At 36.0% G+C, this 23,269-nt stretch overlaps 1 protein-coding gene across 4 annotated transcripts in view; it reads right to left on the bottom strand.

Moving 5' to 3' along the window:
• Positions 1 to 1,183: 1,183 nt before the first annotated feature.
• The window catches only part of LOC121371265 (alpha-mannosidase 2-like), a 43,870-nt gene continuing 21,784 nt past the window's right edge, over positions 1,184 to 23,269 (bottom strand). For 3 of the 4 annotated variants that reach the window (XM_041497021.1, XM_041497019.1, XM_041497020.1), the window contains exon 2: positions 1,184 to 8,025. In XM_041497021.1, coding sequence (XP_041352955.1) covers positions 4,696 to 7,941 — 3,246 coding nt within the window. In that variant the 5' untranslated portion in view covers positions 7,942 to 8,025 and the 3' untranslated portion in view covers positions 1,184 to 4,695. Of the gene's footprint in view, positions 8,026 to 11,994; positions 12,032 to 23,269 lie in introns of those variants that run through there. The other variant, XM_041497022.1, reaches the window with a different exon arrangement.

The raw sequence follows: 23,269 nt of genomic DNA, 5'->3' as shown, positions 1-23,269 counted from the left end.
CGTGCTTGCGTCGCAGGATCGAACCACCTCAGTGGATCCATTCAGCTGATTGGGGTTTTTCTCATTCCAACCAGTGCACCACAACTGGACAAAGGCCGTGGTATGTACTTTCCTGTCTGTGGGAAAGTGCATATAAAAGATCCTTTGCTGCATTAGGAAAAATGTAGTGGGTTTCCTCCGATGACTACAAATTACCAAATATTTGACATCCAATAGCAGATGATTCATTAATCAATGTGCTCCAGGTGTTGTTAAACAAAAACTTTTCATTCCCATTATGTATTTGTTTTTAGAAAGAAAGAAAGAAATGTTTTATTTAACGACGCACTCAACACATTTTATTTATGGTTATAAGGACCACACAGATTTTGAGAGGAAACCCGCTGTCATCACTTCATGGGCTACTCTTTCCAATTAGCAGCAAGGGATCTTTAATTTGCGCTTCCCACAGGCAGGATAGCACAAACACCTACACATTGAGCCTTGAGGAGCACTCACTCGGGAATTGGAGTCTGTATCTGGATTAAAAATCTCATGCCTCGACTGGGATCCGAACCCAGTACCTACCAGCCTGTTGACCGATGGCCTAACCACGACACCACCAAGGCTTGTTTTTAGAAGCATGGATCAATTTAAAAATATGGAATTAAAAACAAAATTTGTGTCAACCATGACCGACACATTAAGCATCTTGCTATGGTGCTGCCTGTGTGGTAAAATTAAGAAAAAAGAAAAAATGCTGGTCATAAAATTATTTTTAAAAGAAATGCTTTTAATTAGGTGTTTTACATGTTAGCAGCAGCTTTCTTCTTATGTACATGCCAGACCAGGTGTTACAATTCAAATAAGTTTCACACCTCTACTGTAATTAATGTGTTGATGCAGTAAATATTTCCCTTTCTTGATTTCCTTTGACTTATGAAGCAGAATTCTTGTTCTTGATTTTTATTAAGTGGCATCCAAAATATGCTGCATACTACATGTATTTCAAAACAAGTATTTTTATGATTTTTTTTTATTGTAGATCTAAATGCATTTCATACTGTCATAAACTTGCAAAGAAATATATATATATGAATCTTCATTTTACTTTATTTGTTACAGTTTCAATTATGATCCCAAAATCTCATCTTATATGGTTTTCTAATCCACAATATTAAAATGACATACAAGAACCAGGTTAAATGTTTAACACACTTTATTTCTGTCTGTGTTTTACACTAAAAAAAGGCAGTGGTTAAATTATTTCAATCATATTTTGTTTATATTCATCACCACAATATACACACTATAAACACATTAAGTATAACTCATTATCAAGGCTACCAATGGTCATATTCAATAGTCTTAACTTGTTTTCATTTATACATCAACAGCTTCATGACATTGAATCATGTTGTAACTTAATCCTTTACATTAACCATTTTAGTTTAGTGTTTATGTTTTTCATAATTTTGGTGAAGATAAATGCAATTAAGAAAAATGTTCACAATAATATCACTGATGTAAAAATAATACCTTTCACAAACATTTGTGCTATATTTGCTTTTGTACAGTGATTAATATTGGTACATTTGATTTTGAACATTATAATGTTGCAACAGTTTGGTCATTTTAAGGAAAATATACTATGCAACCATATAGCTATATATATATATGCAGTGAAACCTCTCAAAACTGGACCCTCTGTAAACCAGAATTATTTCAAAACTGGAAATTTTCACTGTCCCTTTTTTAAAATAAGTACAGAACATAACCTCTCTAAAGTGAATACTTCTTAAAACCAGACTTTTTACTTGGTCCAAAGGGTGACTGGTTTAAAGGGGTTTCACTGTATATCTATATTACACATGTATATAACATTAACAATGACAGTCTTCCACCAATGTCTGATCACTGCTGCCATGTTGGACATGGTCATTTATCAAGAAAGAAATAATACATTATTGCTATTGGTCAGTTTGGATGGCTTTGTACTATGCATGAACACAAAAAAATGTCTATATATTTTATATGCCCATGGTGGCATCAAAATAGAATATTTTTGGTGCAAGGGAATGTTAAAATAAATTTTATTATGCAGGGCTGATACTGATAATACATTAGTCTAGACATCATATGCATGCAATTTGTTTGTATTGCTATGATGGTAATGTTTCCAGACATTAATACCAGAGATTTGAGTCTAAACTTTAAAGGTTTAAATTAATGATCCTGAAATTTAGATTATGAAGCTTATCAGAGTTTGAAGGTTTATGCTCTAACTTAAAAGTTAACTTTATACAAATTAGTTAAATTATGGTTAAGTTTGTAGATGTCAGTTATTGAGAGTTTGATAGGCTTAAATCAATTATAGATAGTTACCAGTTGGGGGTTTTTCATTATCTCACTATAGTTACTATAGTCTATGTCTATATCCACCAGCATTTTACTTTCATACTTGTCTAATTTTAACAAACAAATTGAATCATACAGGCTCAGAACTCACCAGTTTATACAATACAAAATGAAGTAAATATGTTTGATATGAGCTCCTAAATGTGTCTATATGTTACACGTGACAAATGAGATATTAAACCGATTGAAAAATGAACGTGAATAATGCACCCCCCTTGATTGTTTCCCTTACAGACTCATTTACCGTGTCCTTCAGTCAAGAAGATAATTATAAACAATGGTTTGAACAAAACAGACACCACCACCTCTCAGTAATTAATCTTTATACATATACATATTATACATAGATGGTTTATGTTGGGTTTGTTTTAATCTGACCTTTTATTAATGCTTAATACATAGACATTAGCCAGTATGTATACACATATTTAGGCATGTGCGCATGCACGAAGACACATACTATAATATCTATCCATCAATCTATTTATCCATCCATCCATCCATGCATCCATGCATCTATCCATCCAACCACCGTCTAACTACTATTTATCATACAGCTGTCAGTAGACCTATCTATTCACTCTAACAGACATAGAAAAATAAACTAATTTAGCAACTCAGGCATGTGCAATAAAAATATTTAAAAACAAAGTACACATACTGGTACATGACCATTAATGAAATTTGTATCCAGTTTCCTCACGGTTTCTTTCCACCTTCTCATATTTTGATATACTGGTTCACACCAATATACACTACTTCTGCACACCAAGCAGTGATGGTGTTTGTTTTGGGGTCGTTATTTATTATTTTTATTTAATTAATCATGTGGTAATTTGTTCAGAAACATACATCTACTACACTATAAACTTGACTGTATGGACATATTAATGCTGGGTGTACATTTACATGCATGTACATCAAATACAAAGGAAAGTCATACTGTTTTTACTGTATAGATAAGTGAAAATGGAAACAAATATTCAGAATTTAAGGAAGCCATTCTTACATTCATGACATCACTCATCTTGAGCGACATTTACGAAAATGTACATCAAGATTTAGTATATATTTTATGAAATGTACATCATTTAAGCTAATATTTTACAAACTGTGGTCTACACTGCATAGTCAGAATGGACAGACATGGTTATTGATAATCTGGTCAAGACAATACATGTAAATGAAATTAAAAGAAATGCTGACAATTGAGAAATGTTCTGTTGATTAAGTTTTCAATAATAAAACTATATGGCATTGTAATATCAAGACATGATACAGTTTCACTTTAATGTTTTTAGGTGTATTTAACAAAATCTAAATTAATTTTATTAACTATTAAGAAACCCTGTAATTTCTAAGAAAACGAAGGAATGTTTAAAACTTGTTAGTCTTGCCTAACAGACATGCAGATTGAAATAATAATAACACCTCAATGAATTTTGTTTAAAATGAACAATGAAAGTTGAATTTATTTTGTTTATGTTTTATTATATAATTATGCCATTCAACAATTATGTAATGCAGAACATGTCCAATATGTTACTATCACCTCCAAATAATGTTTTATAATGCAAGGACCACATCCCCTCTGCAATTACATAATACTTTTATTCATACACATCCATTTCTTCGATGCTCTGATATAATTTGACCAACACTGACTGGGTTTGTTTCTTTGGTATTAATAAATACTTGATTAAAAAATGTGAACTGTAATAGAAACACTGGACATGACTTGCACACAAAACACAAAATGACACATAATTCTGATAAACACTCTTCCCATCCGCCACAACATGTAATGTATCCTCTCCCCACTACAGCATTACATAATTGGGTTTGGACAAATATAATTATGTCTATCATATAGCTGGGTTATGTTGGAATCTATAAATATTACTCACTTAGAAGTAAATGAGGTTTAATGATCTTTATACTGAATATATGTAGACATGCATAGGCATGGTCATTAAAAATGGGATGGAAATTTAACCAAATTATATGCAATATGTAAATAAAATGTATAAAAAACACAACATTTTTAAAACATTCATTGAGATGTTAAATGTATATATATGTACTTATAGTGTTTAATATTAGTTGGGTTTTATGCATTAGTGCAAGATAGTTACCTTTTGCTGATATTATGTATATGTGTGGCTATCAATATGTAGATACATTTAAGTGTTGTCCAATTTTAGCGGTATAGTGATCTACTTACAAAGTCATATTCTTCAATATATACACATTAGCTCACATCTCAAAAATTATGTACACCAATCTAGATTTAGTTATCTACCACAGGATATGATATGCTGCTAGTTCCATTGGAGAAATTTTTAAAGGAGAAAGTAACTCTACCACACCCTTTTTATATAAATGAGTAAGAGTTGTTTCCCTTATAGCACGGGGAGGGAAATCTTTGAGCAAAGATCCTAATGAAACGGAGTTATCCGACACAGAGCACTGAACTCCTTTGACAGGGAAAGCACAATCGTACCCTCGTCTGTGTAGAATCAGACTTGTCCCGTTGTACACCAAATTAGCAGTGGCTAAACTACGGAAACTGGTCACTGTTGTATCACAGGAGAGAGCAGAACTCAGCGGTTTGAAAGTGTTGTGGAATACCTCTGTGTCCAACACGCTAAAGTACGCCACGATAGGTGTCTGAAGGAAGTCCCCAACTGATATGCTGAGCAGTGATGGAAGTGCATAGTGGAAATGCTTTTGGTGGTTTTTCTGTTGCCGGTCCTCCAGCATGAGGACAAAGTCGCTTGTCACTGGCTTGATGTCCTCCACACTCTCAGAGAGTCCTCGGTTGTCGTCGTATATCGTCTGTCTGTCTAACATCACCTCAAACCAGCCGGCCCTCAGTCCAGCCACACCGTGTGACTGTCCAGAATGCAGAGTCAGCCTCTGCTTTTCGTCCTCCAACACACCCATGGAAGTCATTGGATAATAGTTTGCCTCTATCCGCAAGTTATTGTTTGTCTTTCTCTTAATGAGCTGGAATCCATTCTGATCGGTGAAATAGGATGAGTCTTTGTTGTTTATGCTGGTCTTCATTCTCATGATGATTTCCTTCTCCCTGAAAGCTATCATGTTGAGGTTGTTCGTTATGAAGATGCCTGCTGCCTGCAGTGGAGGGTGATTGTACACAGTCACTGTATGGGTGAGGACCGGGTGGAAAATCACCTGAACCTGTGACATGATGGGTCCCTCTATGACACGGATGACTGGAATGTCGTCGTAAAAGATGGATTTTGCTTCACCAGCAGGATAAAATAGATAGGCACCACTTCCTTGAGAGTGGTAGGCTAAGATTTCTAAATTTATGTCGGTTCTGTTGCCAGTCAGCTTGTTTACCACTACTTGTAAGCTACCCGTCTTGGTTTCAAACATGAGCTTGTAGTTATCATTTTCTATGATTACTGGCACCACACTCTCCTTCTTTGGGCGATTTTGATAGAACGGGGCTTCAGGGGCCACAATCAGCTCATCTGTGTTGAACATGGAAATCTTTGCTGGATATACCTGATTCCAGTCGAAAAAATCAACCCGGATCAACGTATAAGGAGCAATTCCAAAGGGAGACAACTCGACAATGAAGACTATTTCAAACGAAGTCCCACTGACCGTGGTCTTGTCTTCCCACACTGGGTTTATCTGATAGGGAATTATCTTATTTCTGTCGTTCTTGACGACAATATGATCCGTGTTGGTGATGACACGCACCACCTCCTGCCTGTGCTGTGCTAGCGGGTTGAAGAACACGACGACTGTTCCGGATTCTTTCACTTCAATCACTTGCTTCTCTGGCTGCTTGTTGAACCGAGGCCGCACGGTCTCTGGCTTGAACACCACTGGAGACTCAACCTTGCCCTTCGACAGCAGGGCCTGGATAGCCATTGCCATGACGTGTTGAGTATCATTGTACGCGTGTGCCAGACGTGTTTCGTAATCTATCACAACATACGACTTGGCCGTTCCTGTGATGGCATCGTGGTGAAGGAACAAGCCGTGGCTGCGACGAGCCTTCTGCAAAAAGGACGAGTATCGGAAAAAACGGTTCTGGTTGTGCATGTTCCACTTCTTGAAGTAGGCAAAGGCTAAAGTATTCAAGATGTCGGCCGCGTGGATGTGCTGCTGTACATCCCTAGAGAACTTTTTATCAAAGGGGCGAGTTGTGAAGTATCCACTCCAGTACTCACTGTTCTGGTCAGAGTATGGAAAGAAGTCACCAGACAGCACCGGCAGACCTTTGTCGTGACCATGCGCCATCTTGAAAGATTTTTCTTTTCTCATTAATTTAAAGTATTCTTTGAGTGTTCCAAACTTTACATGTATTTTCCACTCTTTTTTAGAATTCATATAGTTCATCAAAAGGGCATAGTTTTCGTATTGTTGATCCCATTCTATTTCATAATCATATCGGAAATCATCACCCAGTGGCACCAATATTGTGTTGTATTTATACAGATAGGACTTTTTTCTATATTGCTGATAAAGATACTTTGCCTGCTTTTCTATATTTTCATTTGTGATAGCTTTGGATCTGCTTTCTGAATATTCATGAGGTATATTCCTGAAGTCAAACAATAAACAGATATATTTGTTTGGTCCGCACGTGAACTTAATGTTGTACAGCATGTATGGCATGATGTGACACTGAATATCCGTGGTGCCTTTGGAATCCCAGGCTTGTCGCCAATTGAACTCTAAACTTTGTCGAGAAATCAGTGATCCTTTTATGGACTGATGAACTCGCTGGATGACCATGTTATCCATTCCTGCCTTCTTCCAGAGGTAGGGCATGGTGCCCGAGTAGCCGAATGGGTCGATGGACCAGCTGTTCTGAGGCTTCACCCCGAGGTTCTCCCACATCCACTGATGGCCCTCCACCAGCTGGTCAATGACGGACGTGTAGTGAGTGGAGGCTTCATCAGGCATCACCCAGCCGCCCATCACGATCTCCAGCTGTCCACGGCGTACCAGTCTTCTTACGTGAACCTTCACAGCATCCTCCAGCTCGTTCCACCACATGCTGAAGAACACAGTCTCTGCCATGACGAATGTCATGTTGGGGTACTCCGTCAGTTTGTTCACCATGTTGGTGAGGATGTGCTTGGTCTGGTCGATGTAGTATTCATCAACTGTCTTCAGCCAGCCTGGGTCCTGGTGGGAGTGAGGGACCACTATGACGGTCAGCGGTTCCAAATCCCAGTCAGACTTGTTCGGATAGTCGGGTGGTGGGCTCGGCATTTCGTACGAGCCATCGGGATTCACATTGAAGTTGGTCTGTTGGTAGAGATCGTAAGTTGAAATGTTCGGGTGGGAGTTTGCAGTGATTTTGAAATGGCACATCTCATCACTGCGGTCTAAGGAGAACGACTGAGAGATAAGAGGCCACAGGTGAGATTCACGAAGCCGGGCTCGACTGACGTGACTGTGGATCTGGTTATCATTGTAGAAGTAGACAACAGTCAGCATGAGAAATGCTGAACTGCACAGGATGACCAAACGCTGCCAGAACTTCATCATGGGACTTCACGTAGAGAAGTAGTCAAGGGCAAGGTCACCATCTCAGCCCAGTCCAACACACATGTTAGACAAGTGTTGCTGCATCTGTAATGACAAGAAAATTATTTTGAATAATTATGTGAAATATTAATATAAAACAAACAAATTTTCTTTCTCTTACATCTGTAACCAAGACAAGATATTATCAATTTTCCTTTTTCACTTGCTACTCTGTTTCACATTTCTATTCTAGCAAAGTGTTTATTCTTTTTCTCAGTCTGCTGAGGACAGAAGTTGAAGGTTGGTAGTTAGTCAGAGGGAAATTTATGTTGTCTCTTACACCTCCCCAGTGAGCTGTGCATTCATTCTTGGTTACAGTTGAACCCAGCATGTATCAGTCTGAATTTGGAATTTTACTTGCTCTGTTGGGAGGTGTATAAGTCCATTATATATGGACTTCTCTCTCACTAACCAACTTCTTTTCTGGTTCTGGATACCCTATATAGCTGAATTGTGCACCCAGAACAGCAGGCTTGAAGCTAATTGATATTAGCACTAAATAAAATTAAAAGATGTCTAAGATTTGTAATTATATTTTGAGGAATTATGTATTACTTAACATAGCTATCTTGGGTGTCAAGTCATAGTGAGTTATTAAGTCATGGAGTAGTGAGTGGTAAAAATCATGCTTGTTTTTGCTATAGTAATAAATAAAAGAGTTTGTTTTGTTTAATGACATCACTAGAGCACATTGATTTATTAATCAGTGGCTATTGGACGTTTGGTCATTTTGACATACAGTTTTAGAGATTAAACCCGCAACATTATTTTCATTAGTAGCAAGGGATCTTTTATATGCACCATCCCATAGACAGGATAGCACATACCACGTCCTTTGATATACCAGTCATGGTGCACTGGCTAGAATGAGAAATCGCCCAATGGGCCAGCTGACTGGGATCGATCCTAGACCAAACACGTATCAAGCGAGCACTTTACCACTGCCTGGGCTACGCTATAGTATTGAAATCACAAGACATACATTGAGATTACAGTACAATATGCAGTCCTGGACAAAAAGAAACGAAGAAACATTGTGAGATCAACATCTACAGATGAAACTATGAACCAAGTTTCATTGATCTTGGATGTAGTTTGTGAGAAACTGAGCTAAATACAAAAATGAAAATGTAAAACTGATACAATGTGCAGAATTTTAGAAAATAAATCATCATGACTTATTAGGATCAGGATGATGAAATTCTGTTTAGTTTGGTGTTGCGTGAAACACCTATTCAAAGGCGATTACATACATGTATATACGTTTGGTAAATATTCATACCCGGTACTTGGTTTAAACAATATTTATTTCAGCAAATCAAGTAAAGCTATATAGGCCTAGCCAACAGGCAAATGGTTATATTTAGGTTTAACACACACCCCCCCCCACACCCACACACACACACACACACACATTATATTTTACAAATATATCCATAATATGAAAATCAAGATGAAACGAAACCAAGATAATAAAATGAAATATTCATGCTTGAGCAGAAAAACATATATTACAACACAAAGAAAGATGAAAAAGAATACTGAACAAGGCCTGTGTATATTTTAGCAATTTACATTAAAGAGATGACATTTTAGACATGATGTATATTAAATGACATTAATAATAGCTACAATGCTTTGGAGATAAAATAGCTGGCTGTATAATTTATATCAAACAGGCAAACTATAGTCATTAACAGTTCAACTAAGAGAGAGAGAGAGCATATAGCAGCTTACAGCTATTCTATTATGGCATATCATTTCTGCCAATCTGATTCAAATATGGAATTGTCAATTCTGTAAGGGTGGCAAAATATATTGGGACTGTATGATTAGCACCCTCAATATTTTTGTTAATATTACTTGCCAGGGTTCGAACTTAAGAATTTGTCACAGCGGGTTTCCTCTCTCAATATCTGTGTGGTCCTTAACTATATGTCCGACGCCATATAACCGTAAATAAAATGTGATGAGTGTGTCATTAAATAAAACATTTCTTTCCTTCCTTCCCTACTTCAGTGTTGACAAATGTTTCTATTATGCTACTAAAATGCATGGAGTCAGGTTTCTGGTAGATACTGGTTGTATCTCCCCCCCCCCCCCCCCCCCCCCACATACACCTCAAATATTATTTTAAAAGACTATAATGTTGCATGCTAACACTGATTGCATGTGTAAATGCAATCAGATCAACATTTAGTCATTAATTACTGCATAACCCATGCAGTTAACAATTAATGCACTGCAAATACAGTTTGTCTAAACTGGCTTCAGGGAGGACTGACAAACAATGTGAGTATAAAACTAGTGTTGGTTTAAATAGATTTCATCCAAGCTATTGTCACTGTAATCATGCCAGTCTACATGGATGCTTCTTTGGACAGGAGTGCACTGTATACTGGAAATCTATGTCACTGGCAATGTTACTTTTATTTATATAGTAGCATGTTGTGAAGTACTGTATGTTTTGTGAGTGTTATGTGGAAAACACTGGGGGGGGGGGGGGGGGGTTCTCACCATCTTTTATATTTGCCCCGCATATCACAGTTAGTTTGTTTTGGTGACTCAAGACTCCCCCTTGAAACTGAAACTATATTAACAGTAGCTGTATTCTGTTACGACATCTAGTATGTCTAAGTAACATTTATTGGGCAAATCCATCTCAAATCAGAAAATATTTAGGGTCACCAATGCACTTCAGTGTTCAAATATTCCATAGTCATCCAAATGAACAAATCCAAAATTTGAGCTCTGTATCCTAAGTTCTTGTTGAGAAATGGCTATTTTGTTAACCGTGGTATATGTTAAATTTAGCTAAAAATGGCAATCATCATTTCCATGCTACCGTATACGCAAAAATGTTCGCGAATAAAATATACGCGAACATGTTGACAGCACTTATTTCCGATTTGGTATAATTTTCATGAATACAAAAGACAAGTTTCGTATGCACTTTGTCTTTACCGCCAAATTATCCACAAGGTCACGTAGTTCTATAAACCTGCATGGTCACGTAGATTTGATCGAAGTGACATACAGTTGGGTGTAAGTCTGTTGTTACGTAATCTCAGTTTTGTTTGTTTTCTTTGTAACCTTGAATGTCCAGAAGTTTGTGGGTACCATGAATAATTAAAAGTTATTTCTTCTGATATTTGCATTTTTCAATGTTCTGTATCGCATGTGCATGTTCCATCGATAACATGTCTTATCAGACATACATACAACATTGACGTCTCGCTGACAGCATGGTAACATGTCCAAGTGTGCATGAAATCATCACTGAAAAGAGTTTGGCAAATGAAATATGGTTAATTTTGATTTTATTATCGGGGGACACAGTCGGGAAAATAATTCCTCGCAAAAATGTAAAATGGAAGCCCGATCACGAATTATTTTAGCCACAAAAATATTTGCGTATACAGCATTTTTCGAGTTCCATTATCTCAGGCAATACATAGAAACAATAACTAAAAAGATTATGAAGTTCTAATATAGAGCAGTTTAGTAGTTTTCAGCAGTTGAACTGAATACATAGAGACAAATGAAGAATCGTTATTAGTTAAAATGCCATTTTTGCTTACGAGCAGCCATTTTTGAGACACCAAAAACACTGTTTTACATTCAATATCACATACAGTTATTTTATTGTTTTTTGTTTCTTTGTCAAGTCCATGCATAATTTAAAAAAAATTCCAAAGAAAGACTTCTACAGTAAAGCACACTTAGAATGAACACACTTACAACAAACTGGTCGTTAAAGTCCCATTTTTTCACACTATATATCATGAATAAATTTTAATGTATAGAATGAACTAACTTTTAAAACAAACCAAATATTTAGTCTCAAATTGTGAATTTCAGTGTAATTCAGTGTATACAACGAATCGAACATAAATGCAAAAACTGCAGAGCAGCACACTACCACATAACAGATCAAAGAATGTTTGTTTTTACTTAGTAGAGTAGTGTCAAGTAAGGGATAAAGTTATTGAACAATTAACAGAACATTCTTACTTCACTGCACTACAAGTCGAGATGACAAGCGACATTATCAAGGCACACTGCAAAAAAAAAGAATAACACTAATTTCCAACTTAGCAGCAATTAGTATGGCTTATTGCGACCTCATCGTGCATTGTCAAATGTTTTGCAAAGGGTAGCTACAAAAGTACCATTTCTAGTGACAATCAACAAAGTTCAAACAACATGTAGAGAAAACTGGCAAACCCGGTTTCATATGTTATCACCCTGACTGATTAAGGAATTATCTTCACAAAGGAGCCAATGCATGATAATACTGTTCAGTAAATTACTGTCAAATGAAAAGACCATAATGAAAGACGTCGCAACAGTTTTGCAAGTTATGAGGCCACCACTTAGTAAACAGACAAAAACAGATTACGTTTTTAAAAATCTGATTAAATGAACTTTTGATTTGAATTAGTTCTATTTTGCATTTTTTGTGTTTATTGTTGACAATAAATTGTGTTAAAATTTGTGTACGGTGTTTTAAATGAGAAAAATCCAATATGGCTGACTTTGAAAATGAAAACGGCGAACTTCTTCAAATGTGTATAACGTACTACATGTACTACTATAACAAACTAATTATCATGGTTCCCTTCCAGTTATAAGAGAACTTTACTGTATATTGGTAATCAACTTTGGTACACATAAACAACATACCATTAGCTATAACATGAGACAAGTTTCGGGATTTTAACAGTCTACCCACATTGTTTTGGTGGTTTTTCATTGAAAAAGACCTCATCAAAACAATTTTTCCGATTTTAGAAGAATGTTGTTCCATTATTAATCCTCAGATAGTTGTATTATTTAAGATTCATACAGCAATTGGATGGATTTGACAGAGAAAAAAGTTAAATGTGTGTACACCTAATATTATAAGATAGTGTTTCACTGTGACTACTGAAAATTACCAGTCTCCTATATATCTGTTATAAGACATTTATAACCTTTATATGTAGTTCCCAAACAAAATGTCAGATTTATATGTACAATGTACATTATTTCCTGGGATAATGGGTCTTAAAAAATAGAATAAAATCATGGTGGCAATTTCAGAGCGAAATGTTACACAGGGCTATCATGGTTTGCAAAATGACAAATTCTCAGAATCTACTTGGAATACAGAGACCATATTTCAGATTTATCCATGTAGATGACTGAGACATATTTCTTAAAAATTTCAAGTGAATCTGAAACTGAAGAGTAAAGCACTAGTTGATTTGAATTGGACTGACTCTCAGAAAGGTTACAATGTCTGCAGTTTATTTCACGGGATGGATCAAATAAATGTTAACAAAACAAAAAAGAGTGATTTTAAAAATCCTTTGAAATCAGCAGAAAACACACCAGAATAGTGCTAAAGAGGGGTCAATATTCAAAACTTTTACTGGGGGAGGACTCCCATACCCTCTGTTACAAGCTTTGCACTCACCTCGTTGGGCTAAACCCTCCACACGAGTTCCGTCTGATTCAAAGTTGACCCCACCCCCATTCAACACACTGATTACATGCAGGCTTGATTAGTAAATCAAAGGCTGTGATATGTAATGTTGTCTACAGAAAAGTTCTTCATTATAAAAGATCCCTTACTGTAGTTTAGTGTTCAGTAAGAGTAGCCTAAGTGGCTATATAGCAGATTTCTCCCTGCCCTATTTCTTTCTCCCTCTCTTTCTGTTTCCTATCCCCCTATATCCCTCTATCAGGTCAAAATAAATAACCACATGTTAGATACCAAATTATAGCCATATTATAAAATGTGCTGAGATATTGTTAAACAAAAGAAAAAAAAATCTTTTTTTTCAACTGAGCTATCTATCTCTTAAGTCTTAATTATCACAGCTACTACATGGGATGTTTTTTGCACACATAGCCTGTACAGATTTCACAGTTACCATGAGTTGCTTGTCATGCAGTTTCCTCTGTCTCAGCCTCGGTCTGTCTCGGTCTGTCTCGGTATTTCTCTCTTTCTTTCTCTCTCTCTACCAAGTTAAAATAATCATATGTTAGATCTGAACTTATAGTCATAGTTTAAAATGTGCTGAGGTGTCATTAAACAAATATTCTTTTCCTTTCTTTTTTCTATTTCCATTGAGCTATCTGTCCATCTCCAAAAACGTCTTATCAGAAGTACTAAACTTGGATGTTTTTGCACATCTAGCCTGTACAGATTTCAAAGTTACCTAATGAGCTGCTTGTCAGTTAACAATGCACACCCCTTTCATCTTGTTATCTGTGGTATGCAACCTTCCTTCGGTTCCTGTATCACCTTTAATGTGATACTTTAAAAGAAAAACACAATAATGTGCTTCTCTCCTCACAGATATCAATCAAAAACAACCAAACTGTTTAGTTTGGACCAGTTCCTATGAGACATGTTTAAACAGAGAGAATTTTAAATGTCTGTTACTACCTGCTTATCTGTGAGTGGTGTCAGTCAATTTCCCACACAAGTGTCGGAGCAAGGGAAAAGCAGTTGTTTTTTGTATGCTGTCCTGCCAAGACGGGGATTTGTAGAAAAATGCCAGTTGCTTCCACATATTTGCTTTATCATTGTGTGGAGCCCAACAGGAAGTGTTCACACCTGTACAGGGCTGTCACTTCAACTGGGATAATAGTGCCTCAGTCCTTTCATGAGCAGCTTAATATATACTTCCGTCACTTTAAAACCACGCTTAATTAAAAGTGCATGAAAACCAGAAGCTAAATTAGTTTTCATTCAGTATTTATGTCTTAATCAAGCTGCCAGATTTATTTTCACAAATAATTTAAGTGCTTTACATTTTGTTTTAACGTTTTCTTTTTTTTACTATAATTGTTTTTTATTCTCGGTTAAACTTTTATTTATAACATACATGCAAATACCACTTATGCCCAACCTCTCCAGAAAATATTCATTATCTCACTGCTATCTGTCACAACTGGTATATCAAAGGCCATGGTATGTGCTGTCTTGTCTGTGAGAAAATGCATAACAGAAATATATAGTGGGTTTCCTCTGATGACTATACCGGTACATGTCAGAATTACCAACTGTCTGACATCCAACAGACAACGATTAATTTATCAATGTGCACAAGTAATGTCATTTTAATATACAAAACCAATCTTCAAAACGTTTACCCTTCCTAAACAATTACAATATGTTTAACAGCAAATATTAGCTAAGGATTCAATAATAATTATGACACGTGACATGAGGTTTACAGTCCTGGGGCCAAATTCACCAGGGTCTCTTAGGCTCTGCTAGACTACAAATCATCCTCTTTGCAAGTCTTTTAGCATTGCACTGCAAGATCGCAAAGTTGCGAGAGTTTAGAGAATTAGGCCCCTGGCCTACTTTCTTTGTTGAACCTCAAACTGCATAACTTCACATTTTATCTTTTAGCATGTTGTTTTTGGAAAGAGTTGCCTTTTTTCCTATATTGGGGTCTGATTAAACAATGTACTGAGGTGTTATTACACATCCTTTATGTACACCCGAAAACAACATACATGTAGATATGTTACTGACTGTTACTACTTCCAATATTAGATACTTTGCAATATTCATCTTTCAAAATATTCACTGAAATATTATATATCAGAATGGCAAAAATGTGTTTCATTAACAGAGGGGCCCATAATAAACTAAAGAAATATTATACAAAAATCAAATGTCACATACACAACTGGTGAGAGGGGGAAGGGGGACTTTATTATGATTAATGATTTCATGATTAATTATCATTTTCTATATAATTTCTTTTTATTATTACTTCTTTTTTGTATAGCATGAATTGAGATGATCAACTATCCATGTGTAGGTACAACTATGACCCACATTTAACTGATCTAGGGCTTATAGTTTGTGAGAAACAGGGCTAACACAAAATCTTTGACATAACAGGAAGCAAAGTTTAATTATAATAAATAATAATAATAACAAACATTTTACAACCAAAGAATGTGATTATTTTCACATCATTTTTTCTTTGAAAATGTTTTAATTACCCATTAAAAGCAGCTCAAACTCTAAGTAGAGATTAATTAAATATAAAAATTTAAATGCCTCCAGCAACATACCCGTCATCAAGCCATAAAATTCTGACACCTTTGATCACATGACATAAAAAAATGTAGTTTACGCTAACTGCAAGCAATATAAATCTAAAAGATATATTCGAGGCATGCAGTCAGATGCAGGGACATTTTTAACCAATATAACAATAACAAACAATCCGAGAAGGAAGAAAATGTTTTCACTCTTTATCATGAAAGCAGCAGGGAGTTTACTCTGTCTATCTTTAATCACTTGTGGTTACATAACCACGATTGTGGGAGATAATCCACACAGATCAACTCTCTAAACAAAACAGGCATGTCTGTTCATTCACTGAAACCGGTTTCCAGTTTAAAGGCTTCTTGTTACATATCCAAAGTAAATAAAGTGCAATAAAGCAGATAATTAAAGCAGCTGGCATGTTTTGTTATCTGTTCCAGTGTTTTAAAAAAGGTGGCTGAGTTTGTGCTTTATAATGCCAGTTCCCAAGAGGAACTTGTGCTTGATGGACTGTGAAACAGACTAGATTGTATATAACTATACCCATGGGTGACCACATCCCCACATTCTCCTGTTTCTCATTTGTCATCACCATTCATGTCCAATTTGAAACTTTGTACATGCAAGATGTCATTCTCTTCATGTTAATTTCACTGTAATGTTTGTTGCTGTTTTTTATTTCACAGTATAATATACGATGATAATTATACATACAAAACAATGAACTTACTCACACACACATACAAACAAAAACTACCCAGTTACCTAAATCATTATCAAACTGACTGATCTTACCTAGCTACCTGTTGTAAAATTAATGAGAATACAACATCAATAAATGCTAACTTCATTCACAACAGTTGATGCATAGAAATATTGTGTGGTGTGTGGCCAGGTTAATACCAGTACATCAAGATGGAAATTAACAATGAACATTCTCAATGAATGCTGTGGGGTTAAATCAAATAACCTGCTATATACCAGTAGGTGTGAATGGCACCAGTTCATGAAGGTGCAATATGGCACTTCCACAAAGAAAGGAATTTTTATGTGAGTTTGTAATGCAGTAAGTACACAAATATTTATGATATGGATACTGCAGAAACTGATGTTCTTAATGTGAGTTGTAATGGAAAATAACAAAAGTTCGATTACATCAACCTTGTCCTAAGGCAGAACAATAGATCACATTTTCATGGTATCCACACGTCAAATATTTCCCACATTACTAAGAAGGTAGGTGTGTACTAGCTCAGTCAGTAGAGCTCTCACCTGAAGTACAGTATACAATAAAACTGAATAAAAAGCATACAATCAAATCTCCTTTTCAAAACCATTGGTCATTCTTGCCCATCCCAACCAGTGGCACACAACTGGTACACCAAAAGTCATATGTGCTATCCTGTTTGCATATATAAAAGATCCTTTACTACTAATGAAAAAATTACCAAATGTTTGACATCCAACAGCTGATGATTAATAAATCAATGTGCTCTAGTAGTGTGATTAAACAAAAGATCCTTAACTTTTATTAACTTTCAAATAATAAGGGCTGCTATAAACAGGGGAGGTGAGTGGCTTCATAATTCAAGTTTTGTGCCTGGTAGGTCGGCTGCAATTTTATCTCTATTTATACTTTCTTTAAATAAAATTTAATTTTAAGGGTAGTGAATATACAATACTTTGTCTCCCTCGTCTTTCATGTAACCAGTTTTAGAACAGCCCCAAAGGAACAGTAAATACTCTAACTGTACACTAACCTCAACTGGATAATTTTTTTTGTAAAATTACAGGCATTAGCAAAATATTAACAACCATCCATGCATGACAGTTAAAGATGTCCTAGATGTGCCAGAGAGAAACGAGAGGAAAATACAAGTGTTAAAATGTTCTCATCTTCATATTGTAGTGTGAACAGGATATCCTGTACGCTATATGTAGCTGTACTTGATGATACGAAAGTGGACTTGGATGTTAATACGTTATGTGCGTTCTAGTAATTATCATATTTATAGGATATTAAATAAGCTTCTATTTCAAATCATGTTAATGTCCTGAGTGAAATTAATTTTAAATTGTGACAATGAAAATTATTTCATGAGGAACATAAACATGATATGAAGTGGTAGCGAGTGTAATATCCTATTTATTACCCATAATTGATTTTAATTAATATCACTGATATAATTTTTATGATGTCACACTAAGGTTGTTGTGTGCCAATAGATGACGTCGTTATGTCCCACTTATGCCTAGGTCACATATGATGCTGCCGCCGCACGGTTCTGCAGTCTGCGGTTTGTAGATAGGATTTTTACAAATCGTATGGCTTTGCGGGCCCTGGAAGCAGCATTCCCAAATGTTACAGGGTCCGCGCGGCATTCGTAAAAGTGATGAAATCAAAATGTGTGAGGAGACCGCAAGGTGCTAGTTAACAAACCGCGAGGCACCTTCACGGCTAGTTTTACAGCACACAATATATACCTCTTTAGAAAGATGATCGTACGGCGACCGCCAACTCTACGGTTGCCGTTAGGCCATCGTACGGCAGCCCTAAAGTCACTGCACGGCCGCCGTACAATATTTAGAACATTGTACGGCCATCTCAAGGAGGCCGCAAGACAGTAAGGAGGCCTCACGGTAGTTGCGGCTGCTGTACGATTTTCTAGGCACACCGGACAGGGTAAAAACCATGAGGTGACCTTGAGGGTCACCTCACGGCCACCGTACAGTGACCTTGCGATACTACATGCGGCGGGGTTGCGGCCTACGGTCTTGCAATTTCCGAAAAAGTTTAATGTTAAATTTAAAAAATCGTAAGCCCCTGCGACAAGCAAAAAACCTTGAGATCACCTCACGGCTACCATATTCTATCGTGCGGCCACCGCACGGTTATGGCAATTTTGGGGACTTATGGCTGCCGCCAATACGCCGCAGGCCATTTGTGACCAAGGCATTAACATTCAAGTGGGATGTATAATACTTCGATATGAACTAACATATTTTTTAACCATATGGGTATTAAATATAGAGAGCATAGCAAAGAGTAATTTACTTTTTATTTACTCTGTAACATACAGTGATCATGCATGCAAAACAATGAATTAACTGACAGATACAACAAACAAAAGTTACCCAGCTACCTAAAACAAAATTATTACAATTTGCGGCCATAAAATATATCTGAATGTAATACCCAACTTGCATTAAAATACATTTATACAGAACTATTAACTTGCTTATACTATACATGTAATTATAAGTTCAAGCATGTCTGTAACGGGCACAACCTCTGATCTCATCAGAAAAAGTTTATTTTCCATTAGTAGCAAGGGATCTTGCACATACCATGGCCTTTGATATATCAGTCATGGTGCACTGGCTGGAATGAGAAATAACAAAATGGATTGACTGTGCATCAAAAGAGCACTTAACCACTGGGCAATGTCACAAGATACTTTTTTTTTTCATTTCAACTTATTTTCGTGCTTATATCCAATTATGGTTCAAGCATGCTGTCCTGGGCACACACCTCAGCTGTCCAGGACAGTGGGTTAGCTGTTAATTGTTAGCGGTTAGTGAGAGAGAAGAGGGTGTAGTGGCCATTTAGTCATTAAAACTCGTTCTGGGTAGGAGCCGGTACCGGGCTGTGAACTCTGCAACCCTTATGTCCAATGGCTTAACCAGGACACCACCGAGGCCAGTCCCGAGATACAGATACAGATCTGTTTTAGTAAACCAGGCCAGAATTCAGCCAAACAGAGAAAAACATTTGCTAACTAATCTATGCATTTCACACCAAATGACCACATTGGGAAACAACCACAATGTCAACTATTGCTGAATGCAGGACAGTTTTATAATTAGTGTGGTTACTGTACCAGTGAATCGAGGATTTGACAGTCTAAACAAACCTATAACAATGGCAATAAAGTTCAGTGCACAGTTTCTATTCATAATCGGCTAGTAACTCAATGAAGCAAGAGTGCTTCACCACACAGTCATTGTGATTGTGCAACCCAAGGTTAAATTCAACTCTGGCTTGATGAACTTGGAGCAAGTTAGTTACTGCCACATGAAAGGTTCAGACATTTGTAAATCTTTTGATCTCATGTCACTGTGCAACATATAACCATTATTTTTATTTTCATTTATTTATTAGTAACTATGAAATATCTGGAAACAGGATATTGGTTTATTTTAATAAGGTGCGGGATATAGCCCAGAGGTAAAGCATCCGCTTGATGCACGGTCGGTCTAAGATCAATCCCCGTCAGTGGACCCTTTGGGCTATTTCTCGTTCCAGCCAGTGCTCCACAACTGGTGTAACAAAGGCCAAGGTATGTACTATCCTGTCTGTGGGATGGTGCATATAAAAGATCCCTTGCTGCTAATTAAAAAGAGTAGCCCATGAAATGGTGACAGCGGGTTTCCTCTCTCAATATCTGTGTGGTCCTTGACCATGTGTCCGATGCCACATAACCGTAAAGTGTGTTCTTAAACAAAACATTTCTTATTTTAATAAAACAGAATGAAAAAGTTGATTCATTTGTTACACGATGAAGTGTTTGGATTACTTGTACAGGTACTATACACAGGTACATGTATTATATATTCATGGTTACCAAAAGACCAGTAACAGTATATATACTAGAGGTGGGCAATATTACTAGTTTACCACTTAAAGGGACTATCCAGAGATTGTAGCCATTTGTAAAGATTTTTGATAAATAAAATATTTTTACATTATTAAAATTAAAATTTACCTACAATTTCTTGCTTAGAACTATATCTCATTAACCAATGCATTTCTGGACATCAAAATGTTCTGTAGTTATTGTTGGTTATTGTCTAAAATTTATTATTTCTTCTAACAGTCATTCCAAATGGAGTCCAATTAATTGTAATACAAAAATCCAATTGTGATATATATCACCATACACTTTCTGAGAACTAGTTTATATATCGAGTGGCCCCTAAAAATTATAACCCTATTGATTGTAGAATAGTATTAAAAAATGTTTTTAAGCCTCAGCATCTGGAAGTAAAAAAATAGTATATGCATATGTCTAACGGCTTCACCTTTTAAAATAATATTCACTCAATAAATGAGGTAGATTGGCAAACAGGCAGTAGGCCTTTACCTGTCAGCTATTCTCACTATATATGTAAATAATTCATGTATGCATTTTTTTACAGCTAAACCTAATGCATCATAAAACATTAAAAAGCATTTAATCATTAACAATAAGCATAATTCACTGCTCGATCGTTTAAAATGTAGCAACTGGAATATATCTAATGTATTTTACATGACTTGGCCATGGATCATGGCATGTGAAAATAACACAGGAGAGATTGATCTCCACCATACCCCAGCTAATACTAAATATATTACAGTGTCAGTGCCATCACTATCTGTTAGTCCAGTTTGTGGGCACGACACTAAACATATCACCTTTGAGATACCAAACCACGGAAGATCAATTGGTTAGCAATTCTTTGGAGGTTTTGCCTTAATGACTTGTGCCAGAATTCTCACTATTTAAATCATCTTATGACCTTGAAAGCTTAATGAGTATATTGGTCATAGGTTTTGGCACCACGCATTATACACAAATGACTCAAAGAAATAGGTATATAAGCAAATATTAAAAAAATATATATATATTAATAAAAATACAATAATTAGATCTATATATACCTTGTTTAAAACAAATCTGGGCATAGTAATACTAGAGGCTTTTTTCAGTTACGCCTGCTTTTATTAAAACAATTCTACACATAATTTCTTGTGGTAAAGTACTCACTTGATGCGCGGTCGGTCTAGGATCAATCCCCGCTGGTGGGCTGTTTCTCGTTTGAGCCAATGCACCATGATTGATATATCAAAGGCTGTGGTATGTGCTATCCTGTCTGTGGGATGGTGCATATAAAAGTTCCCTTGCTACTAATTGTAAAATGTAGAGAGTTTCCTAAGACTATATGTCAAAATTACTAAATATTTGACATCCAATAGCCAATGATTAATAAACCAATGTGTTTTAGTGGTGTCGGTAAACAAAACAAACTTTATATCATTTGTATTTATCATCATTTTCGATTGCTTCAAGGCCCTCCGTGTCCATTGGCCCAGCAGTTTTCGTCAATGTGTTGGTGATTGTAAGTTTATTTCAATACTCTCTACAATACACATTATAAAATAGAGGATTCTTCTTTACAAAGTTTATTAACATGTCTTGTTGTTTTGTTACAAGCTTCATGACTTTCCAGTATTTTTGTCCATGTTCCCATACAATTAGTACAACTGATCTGAACAATTACATTTTAACAAAATGTCATGTTGTAGCTACTTCATTCACCTATTTACCAATGAAACTTTGCCAGGAATCCCTCCGTGTCACTGTGAGATTCATTCTGGCAGCAAACATCTGCCTGTGATATCATTACAAGAAGGAACGAAAAGAAGAAGAAGAAAAAGAATGAAACTGCATTTCTATGCCACATATCTATCAATGAAGTTTACACAAACAATATTATAAACCTATTCAAAGCTAAACTAAAATATATATTTTGTTAAATTATGCTGCTAACATTAATTATAAGAATTGACAGCAAGTATTTTTCCAATTTAAAACTATGAATCGAAAGAACCATGCACGTACACACTTTTCGCATAACATCTATGCAGAGTTGTACTGTGCGACACTGTTGCAGGGCTTGCCCTGTACAGTGCCAAATTAGCCAATTGTTATTTTTGGTACAAAATGACTACAAAATTTAGTCATTGGCTAATGTGTGAGCCCTGTGTTGTTCACATGGTCAGAGGTCATGACCTATCAAAAGACGTATTTTCATATGTGAAGAGACGATAACTATCATATGGGTATTTCTTCCACTGCGGTGTAATAAATATAGGCCTATATACAATTTTTTTTTGCAAATATGTGCAATGTGTGCAATACGTACACAACCAAATTAAGCCATGTCAATCATTTACCACTATATATGACCCGTACCCTAAATAATATTACTTTCTACCATCAAACATTTCCTGTATACCAGGTATATACACTGGGAACTTAACTGAGTGTCTCGATAAATACATCTACATAAAACATGAGATGCATGTATAGACCTTGAATGCGTACAACAACAACTAATCAACACACAGTGAAATCGGTTTTAAACAGACATCTAGACTATGGCAAGTGAAGTTTA

The sequence above is a fragment of the Gigantopelta aegis genome, chromosome 4 (genome assembly GCF_016097555.1).
Source record: "Gigantopelta aegis isolate Gae_Host chromosome 4, Gae_host_genome, whole genome shotgun sequence".
Classification (NCBI taxonomy): Eukaryota; Metazoa; Mollusca; class Gastropoda; order Neomphalida; family Peltospiridae; genus Gigantopelta; species Gigantopelta aegis.
Note: the sequence above shows the minus strand (reverse complement) of the source record. Positions and strands in the feature narration are given on the sequence as shown.